The sequence below is a fragment of the Triticum urartu genome, unplaced genomic scaffold (assembly GCF_003073215.2).
Source record: "Triticum urartu cultivar G1812 unplaced genomic scaffold, Tu2.1 TuUngrouped_contig_5478, whole genome shotgun sequence".
In the NCBI taxonomy this organism is placed as follows: Eukaryota; Viridiplantae; Streptophyta; class Magnoliopsida; order Poales; family Poaceae; genus Triticum; species Triticum urartu.
This window is the reverse complement of record NW_024116156.1, coordinates 1-9816: the sequence shown is the minus strand read 5'-3', so window position 1 is coordinate 9816 and position 9816 is coordinate 1. Positions and strand designations below refer to the sequence as shown.

The window sequence follows — 9816 nt, the reverse complement described above, 5'->3', positions numbered from 1 at the left end:
TGGATTTTCATTGATATGCAATTTTTTTAACTTGATTCAATGCATAGCCTTGCATTTTAATTCCTTGCCTATTATGGATTTTAGTTTGCTTCATCCAAGTAGTTTGCTTCACTCAAATTGAATTAAGTTTTGCTTGATTCAACATGTACCCTTACATTTCAATTCTCATGTGGAACAATTAAACAAAAGTGTCTTCCATTTTGCCCTGCATTCAACTATTCCCGTTCCCGTGGGTTTCTTAGGGTTGTCGACATGGATAGCGTAGAAAGTTCTTCGCGTTATTCAGGTGGGCATGGGGTTGGTCATACACGAGGAGTTCCACGTGGACGTGGACGTGGACGTGGTCGTGGACGTGGACGTGGACGGGCACGTCGTCCATCGGTACCTGATTCCACTCCTCGATCAAACTCACATGTTGCCACCGAGAACCGTCGTAGGCGTTTGGATGTAATCACTAGAAACAGGAGCCGAGGAAATGAAGCATCGACCACATCAATGTCAGACACACATAATCCACATCAATGTCAGACACACATAATCAGATATTTGCCCATAAACGTAAGCTTTTGCCTAAATTAATCCCTGTTCATGTGTCCAAGTTCAGTGATCATTTACGTTTACAAAAAAACCCTCTCTTTGTGCCTCATCTTTCAGGAACTATATTTGAACCCTTAACTCTTGGAGGCCCCCAGTGTTCTTGCCAACATTGTGGTGCTCTCTTTTGGTATGACGAGCGTGTACGCAGAGAAAGACATACTCAAAATCCAACATATAATTTGTGCTGCAAAGGAGGAAAAGTTTCCCTCCAGCCATATGATCCTCCTCCTCAACCTCTATTGGATTTACTCACTTCACAGAATAGTTCACTCTCAAGCCACTTCTTTCATCATATTCGTCAGTACAATACCATGTTTGCCATGACTTCAATGGGAGCTAAAATTGATGAGTCCATAAATGATGGCCGAGGCCCATACATTTTCAAGATCAGTGGCCAAGTCTGCCACCGTGTTGGTTCAATGAGACCATCTAGAGGACAGAGACCAGAATATGCACAATTATACATATTTGATACAGAGTGTGAGGTTTCAAATAGAATAAATGTTGCCTCATCTTCGCGCACCGGTTCATCTTCGTGCACCACTTCATCTTCGCGCATTGCTTCATCTACACGCACTTTGTTCCAAGCTAATGAAGGCATTGTTCAGTCCCTCATAACAATGTTGAACACACATAATCCCATTGTGAAACTATTTAGAACAGCAAGTCAAAGATTACATGGCAATGATTCTGACCATTTATACATCAGAATATATGGCAAACCTGATGCCCATGGAGATATCTATAGTGCTCCAGTTGCATCCGAAGTTGTTGGATTAGTGGTTGGAGATTTAGGGTCTTCTAATGTTGGACGAGACATTATAATAGAAGATCATTCATCACGGTTACAACAGATCAATGAAAAACACTGCAAGTTTATGTCCATGCAATATCCTCTTTTATTTCCATATGGTGAGGATGGTTATCATGATGAGCTTATGTGCCTTCCAGTGTCAAATGCATCAAATCAACGCCAAAAAGTCACAATGCTAGAATACTATGCATATAGGTTACATGATAGGCCAAATGACTTCAACACTCCATTACGATGCAAAAGGTTAACACAGGCTTACTTTGTGGATGGCTATTGTTCTGTTGAAACCTTTCGTATTGCATTCTACCGCAAGCCTAGCTTTCAACGGAAATACAGATCATCATCATTCAGTTGTTTAGCAGATTCTGTGTCAAAGGGTATTACATCAGGTTCTTCTGTTGGCCAAAGGATTATATTACCTTCCTCATTTACTGGAGGCCCTCGCTACTTATACCAAAACTACCAAGACTCCATTGCTATTTGTAGAAAATATGGTTGCCCAGATCTGTTTGTCACGTTCACATCAAATGCTGCTTGGCCTGAAATTACAGAGGCTCTATCATCCATTCCTGGTCAAGAACCATCTGACCGTCCAGATATTGTCAACCGGGTATTCAAAATGAAGCTTAATATTCTAATGGATGATATTAAAAAGAAACAATTCTTTGGACCCATAAACGCAGGTAATAAGCGTTCTCTTAAACTTATATTCCCTTCTCTCAACATAGTTTTCTGCCGGTTATTAAACATGTTTTACATTCCTGTAGTTATCTACACAGTTGAATTCCAGAAACGTGGACTCCCACATGTTCATATAATTATATGGTTAGCCAAAGAAGCACCTTTAGATGCACAGAAGATAGATTCCTATATTTCTGCTCAGTTGCCGGATCCTGTAAAAGATCCAATAGGATATGAGGTTGTTTCTTCTTTTATGGTGCATGGCCCTTGCGGCCCTCTCGGCCAGTCGTCACCATGTATGTCAGAAGGAAAATGCACCAAATTTTACCCAAAGGAGTTCTGTGAGCAAACAACTGTACGGGAGAATGGTTTCACAGAATATGCCCGACCAAATAATGGAATAACAGCTAGGAAAAATAATGTTGACATTGACAATAGATTCATTGTTCCTCACAATGTGGACCTAGTGGTTAAGTACCAAGCTCATATAAATGTAGAGAAGGTTAACCATGATGGTATGCACAAATATCTTTTCAAGTATGTCACAAAAGGATTTGATTGTGCTAGAATTGGCCTCCACGGCAACTTTTCAACATCAGCCTCATCAACTGAAACCGTTAATGAAATTGATAATTATTTAGAGTGTCGTTGTGTGACACCAAATGATGCTGCTTGGCGGTTGCAGCAATATGATATTCACCATACAGACCCTTCCGTAGAAAGGCTCCCTGTTCATCTTCCTCTTGAGAACAATGTAATTTATTCGGAAGATGATAATCTGGAACAAGTTATTGAAGACCCCCAAAAAGGGACCACTAAACTCACTGCATGGTTAGATGCTAATATGCAACACCCTGAAGCTCGACAATACACGTACATAGAATTTCCAGAATATTGGACATGGCACCAGCAAGGGAAATACTGGGATCATCGTCGAGGTCCTCAAAAAAAAATTGGCTGAGTGGCACATGTCAACCCTTCACAAGGAGAGCCTTTCTATTTGCGAATGTTGCTGAACATTCGTAAAGTTCCAACCTCCTTCACTGATATCAGGACTATATCAGGCCAAGAATATCCTACATTTCGTTCAGCATGTGAAGCTTTAGGCCTCCTAGGTGATGACCAAGAGTGGTCCAATGCATTAAAAGATGCGGCTCAGTGGGCATCACCGTTCCAATTACGTCAGCTTTTTGTTACCCTTTTGCTTTTTTGCAATGTAACAAATCCTATCAAGCTTTTTGAGGAGCATGCATCAATGATGTCTGAAGATATAGCAAAAAATGCAACCAAGCAACAGATTTTGAAATCTTGCATTGTTAACTCTTATTTGTGGAACAAGTGCACACTTCTACAGTTGAATGAAAATATGAGGCTCACCTCAGGGTGTCTCTCCATCTCCAGGAGAGAAGAACTACAGAATTTTGCTGACTGGCTCTTACGAATTGGAAATGGCACTGAGCCTTTTGTTCCTGTTCCAAATGAACCCAATAGCATATTTATACAGATCCCCCAATATCTCCTTTTGTCCCCAGATTCTAGAAATATAGATGGATTGATATCATTTGTCTACAACTCAGGCTGTGAGTCAACTACCATTACATCGTATTTGTGTGATCGTGCAATTCTTGCACCTACAAATGATGTCGTTTCTAAAATAAATACAAGAATGATTTCTCGGCTAGCAACAAGTGAAATGTCATATTATAGTTCAGATTCAATTGATGATAGCTGTCCTAATCATTCTACTCTAGAAGCATTATATCCAACAGAGTTGCTAAACACCATTGACATACCTGGACTTCCAGATCATATACTGCATTTGAAAATTGGTGTTCCTATAATGCTACTGCGTAATCTTGATCCATCAAGGGGACTTTGTAATGGCACTAGACTCATTGTTACACAACTGACTGGTCGTGTCATTGAAGGAGAAATCATAACAGGGAAGGCTATAGGTTCAAGAGTGTATATTCCTCGAATTGTCACTACGTCATCTCAGTCTAAGTGGCCTTTCAAATTGAGGCGTCGCCAGTTTCCTGTTCGCCTTTCATATGCTATGACAATAAACAAAAGTCAGGGGCAAACACTAAACCGAGTTGGTGTCTACTTGCCATCTAATGTCTTCTCACACGGTCAATTATATGTGGCATTTTCAAGAGTTACATCACCAGACGGCTTGCGAGTTTTCATTGAAAATAGCCCATTTTCTTATGAGCATTGCACACATAATGTAGTATATGCCGAGGTATTCAATCAAATTAATACACATAGAAGCTAAAACAACTAGGTATTTTATCCACTCAAATTTATGTTATGCCTGAAATTTCACAAGTATGTAATACATTTTTTCTGCATGCCATCATTTTTTTCCTAACATTCTTATTCATTCAGATCCATCTCCCCTATGGAGTCAACTACGAAATTTAAAGATATTACAGTGGGACAGCAAAACTGTAAGGTCTTTGCACGGGTAATAAGGCTTTGGGATGCTATAAATACGAATCCCAGATATGGAAATGCTTTGATCAGCATTGATGGCATTCTCTTGGATGAAGATGTACGTCCATTTTTATAGTTACCTATTTAACATTACACAATAACATTGTTGTTCCAAATCATTTGATTACTTGAACTTTTGCAGGGATCCATGGCACAAATTAGTGTGCCTAAAAAATTTGAAAAACAATTTCGTGGGTTGCTATCTCAAGGATCTTTCTATATTATTTCAAATGTTGCAGCTATCGATATCAGAAGCAAATCATATGTCTATCGCCATCAGAATTACATGCTGCAATTCAAAGAAGACACAAAGGTTCATCTGCTACATTCAAGAGGTGCAGATATACCTACACTTTCGTTCGACTTTTGCCCATTTGATCAGCTGCCACAAAAAGCAATTGATTCCAAGCCACTCCTAGGTAACATAATGTGCTTGACTTATCTATCTCTTAACCACTATACTTCAATGCATAACGACTTGCATACTTGAACCTTTTAGATGTGATAGGAGTAATATGTGATGTTGGTCCATATGACTATGCTAGCCAAACATCTCAGCACAAATTTCGGAAGATCAAAATTCGCAACCTAGAGTATGTCTTCATAGCTGCTCCTGTCATTCAATTTTTTTACCTTAATAACCTGTTCCCCTCAGAATGACTATACCTTAATTTTCCAGAGAACAAACACAAGAATTAGTTCTATGGGGCCAGCATGGAGAATCATTTGATGAAGAAACAGTACTTAAAAAATCTCAAGAAGGAATTGTCATAGCCATTTTTGCTGGTGTAACTGCAAATCTACAAAGGTTTACAGGTAACTTATAAAAAAACTTGCCCAAAGAAATAATAAACATATTTATTTAAACATCCTATTAATAACATAAGTTTATAGGTATGATACAAGGATCCTCAAGTTCTGCGACACAAATATATCTTGATCTTGATATACCTGAAGTTCAAAAGTACCGCACCAGGTTCTCTCTTTCTCACTCTTGCGCATACAGAATTTATGTTTAGCACTACAGCAAACTAATATTTTATATGAAAAACATTTGAAGCTATCAATGGAAATGCCCAACTCTACAAAAGCATCTCCCTCAGGTCAAACAAGTATCTCCACTTGAAGCAGCAGGCAAACTATACACCATTGAAGAAATATCTAACCTTCCAGCATCATCTTTTCAGGTGAACACTTTCTCATGCAGTTCACTTTTTCCTGCCTCGCCATTCAAAATAAAATAGATTATTGATACTTCATCCTTTTTTATGCCAGGGAGGAGCAACCTTCAGCACTATCGCAAAAGTAGCATCAATTATATCGTCAGTCAAATGGTACTACAAAGCATGCAAGCGTTGTGGAAAAGGATATAACAACATGACAGATACCCCAACATGTGGCTGCCAATTTCCAGTTCCATGCCCAATGTATTATATATCTTCTTAAAATCTAATACTTAAATAATTCCTTTTTTTATCGTGTCACTAACAACTATACCATGCTTCAGGTACAAACTTCCCCTTACACTAACAGATAACTCGGGAAGTTTGGATGCAATTGCTTTCGCTAGAGTAGCTGAAGACTTAGTTGAGCGTCATGCTGATCATGTTTCAATGAGTATGAAGATAGAAGCTACAGATCATGTGCTTACCCTGGATAAGGCCATTGGTAAAGAAAAGTTATTCTACATAGGAATGAACACTGATTCGTCTGCCAAGTACCCTATAAATTATGTCCTGAAAAAAAGTTTCTCTGTCAACAATACTGAATCAACACCTGTTCCACGTGCTCCAAAGGTAAGCAACTTCTTACAGATTCATTACCTTCATATATCATGGTTATTAACATAATCTGTGAAGCTTTTTCAGTCAGGCAAGGATACAACCACCAATGACAATACTCCTACAACTCATAAGCTAACGTCTATCAGCATAAAGGAAAACGAAAATAGGTAATGCTTCATAAACTTGGATTTTAAACATCTCTCTTATTGCTTCTCCATTATATGACTTGCCACAATGATACTTTTATGTGAAAGTCCAAATGGAATTGAATGTTAGTCTTTTTCCCTTCTCAAATGCTTTCTCTTTTTTATATGCTGCTACATGTAATCTTTCATAAACCTCCATCTTATTGTATTCCTCTGATCAAGACTTCTTTACATATGTGATGTACATTACAATCAGGATCAACGCAAAAAAAAGAATTGATTTTACTGAGAGTGATGCCGACAAATCTAACAGGTATGAGAACACTCACAAAACCTTAGTGCACCATGGTTCTCCAATAACTACATAAGGCACATACAAACTTCCTGGTAGCAGTTAGAAGTAACCATTAACAACAACTAAAGTACACAGTAATAGAAATCACATAAATCCATTGGCAGTACCTGAAGCATCACATTTCCTAATGTGGTGTTAGGCTTCATTTAACTCGCGTTTACATGTCACACTAATGGAGTTGTCAAGCTAAAGCCTAGCTCTATCTTCTAGAATTCTTTGCCTGCTAAATTTTAAAGTCTATAAGTTACCAAGCTTTTACCAACTAAATGATAATTTCACAAAATCAATTCCGACTCACAATTATTTGTAGTCTCCTTACACAAACATTACTGGTCATGCAAGTGAACACTAACTTATACATGCTATATTGTGCTCAATATTGGGAATATGATATATTCAGGATTACATCTCATCCATGGTATGTTTCCCAAATGGTAACTTATTTCAAGTACATGGAGGTTCTTGGGTTACATTTATATTCTCTTGCCCAGTTCATTTTCTATTTTCATTCATGCTTTATTACTTTCAATATCTGATATAATAAATGGAACCAATTTTCTAAATGCAGCTCAAAGGAACCGGAAGAAAGTACTGCGAAAAAGAACAAGCACGAGTATGTTCTGTTTCTCACACCCTTTATACAAATTTAGCCAACAATATGAGTTTCTTCCTGCATATATTTAAAGTTGCCAAAAAATCTCCATCAACAGGAATGTAGATACACTTCCAGAAAAATTGCATCAACAGGAACAGCCAGAGTAAAGGAACATTTGGACGATTTAAGTACTTTACATTGACTATATAAACTTTCATTTTCTGATTTAAAAAACCAGTAATATATTGTGTTATTTACTTTTTTTGACAACACTTCATTTTCCAATACAGGCAGGACAACTTCATTTGCCACCTAGCCTTTTCCCTTGGGAGTCGCACATCCCGAGGGTCATCTTTATTTTAACCCCTCCGGGCCAGTGCTTGTCTAAGTGTTGGTCCGAAACAGAGCCACTTGCGGCGCCACCTCAGGGAAACTTGAGGGCTGGTTTTAGCTGTAGGTAGTGTTCATCCGGTGTTGCCCTGAGAACGAGATATGTGCAGCTCCCATCAGGATGTCGGCGCATCGGGCGGTCTTGCTGGACGTGTTTTACCATTGTCGAGATGTCTTGTAACCGGGATTCCGAGTCTAATCGGATTGTCTTGGGAGAAGGAATATCCTTCGCTGACCATGAGAGCTTGTGATGGGCTAAGTTGGGAAACCCCTGCAGGGATTTGGACTTTTGAAAGCCGTGCCCGTGGTTATGGGCAGATGGGAATTTGTTAATGTCCGGTTGTAGAGAACCTGAAACTTATCTGAACTAAAATACATCAACCGCATGTGTAGTCGTGATGGTCTCTTCTCGGCAGGGTCCGGGAAGTGAACACGGTGTTGGAGTTGTGCTTGAACGTAAGTAGCCTAGGATCACTTCTTGATCACTTCTAGTTCATGATCGTGCTTTGCCTTCTCTTCTCGCTCTCTTTTGCGTATGATAGCCACCATATATGCTAGTGCTTGCTGCAGCTCCACCTCATACCTTTTCCCTACCCATATGGTCCCCGTGACTCACAGATTACTTCTGTCGGGGATATACCCCGTGGCGTAAACCGGACAGAAGTATAACCCGGTCGGACTAGGCATTTCGTTGGTAAACCGCCAGAGGATTGGCGGTTTACGTGTCTGGTGGTTTACGTGTCTGGCGGTTCACTGGTATGACGATTCACGAGCCTGAAGATTCATTGGTGACCCGACGCGTATTCCAGATGCATGACAAGGCCCAAGGACCAGCAGGCCGATTTAGGTTAATGGTGGGCCGGTTTAAGAGGAAAGGCATGAGGAACATTTATCTTACAAGGAGCTAAGACCTGGACTTGTATCCGGTTTGTATTAGAGATAGACTAGTCCTAATCCTAATAGGACTCTACATGTAACCCGCCCCTCCAACATATAAAAGGAGGGGCAGGGCTCCCCAAAAAGGGGACAAGATTCACAAGTTCCACAAGTTGGATAAGTTAGGTTTAGACAATAGCTCTCGAGATAGAGCACTCTTGTAACCGTGATCATCATCATCAATATCAATGAAGCAGGATGTAGGCTTTTACCTCCACCGTGAGGGGCCGAACCTGGGTAAAACATCGCGTCTCTCATCCCGCTCAACCCCTCTCAAGCTACCACATAGATGCGTTGGCCTCGCGACTAAGTCATGACACTAAGGACATCTGCCGTGACAATTCCACGACAGTTGGCGCCCACCGTGAGGCCTGTGCACGGTGGTGTTGAGTTCTTGGAGGGATCTTTTTTAGGGTTCGAGAAGTTTGCAAATTTCCGCATAAAGAAAGTCGGTTTGAACAGCGCGAGCAAGGTTGAGGTGAGAGTTTGGGTTATGCGTCTGTACACTGCCGCGAGTCGCCAAGATAATGGAAGTTTTCATTGCAGATTCGACCCAAAAGCCGCTACTCGTATCCAAGTCGTCGAATCCAAGATGGATACAAAGCCGGACTGGCCGTTGCTGTCCATGTATGTTTTGTAAGGCAGAGGCAGCAAGAATTTTTCGAGTAGTAATACAACAGCCCAAATACTATTACTTCAAAGTCTTCAACTAGTACTGGACACATCAAGCTACAGTGTTCAGTACCTACTACAACGGTGGCAGACGCACATCCCTCAAAACCTGCAAAAGAGAGGTCCACAAGTGCTCCTCATCGATCTGCGTTAAAAGCCAACAAACAAACAGAGGACGGCGGTCGGTACAAGTCCCCAGTGCTTGAGGCTGGCTTTTGCAGTGGCCATGACCCGGAATACACGGACATGGAATTAGTAAAACTGATCATGATTTGGAAAAGGGAAACCGGATATGGATTGGACTCCGATTCCGCCGGCTCGCGTCGTCACTATGGTCCGCCTCCGCT

The 9816-nt window shown here is 40.4% G+C and overlaps 2 protein-coding genes across 2 annotated transcripts; both read left to right on the top strand.

The window, feature by feature from the left end:
* The first annotated feature begins 1955 nt into the window (after positions 1–1955).
* Positions 1956–6283, top strand: LOC125529278. Its single transcript, XM_048693681.1, has 10 exons — positions 1956–2094; positions 4484–4649; positions 4734–5010; positions 5091–5184; positions 5271–5407; positions 5486–5567; positions 5652–5778; positions 5867–6018; positions 6099–6234; positions 6266–6283. Exons 2-10 carry the CDS (start codon positions 4497–4499, stop codon positions 6281–6283), a joined length of 1176 nt encoding a protein of 391 aa, XP_048549638.1. The 5' UTR covers positions 1956–2094; positions 4484–4496.
* LOC125529279 lies at positions 6252–7767 on the top strand. Its single transcript, XM_048693682.1, has 5 exons — positions 6252–6387; positions 6460–6542; positions 6778–6834; positions 7445–7489; positions 7587–7767. Exons 1-5 carry the CDS (start codon positions 6286–6288, stop codon positions 7636–7638), a joined length of 339 nt encoding a protein of 112 aa, XP_048549639.1. The 5' UTR covers positions 6252–6285; the 3' UTR covers positions 7639–7767.
* Positions 7768–9816: the final 2049 nt, after the last annotated feature.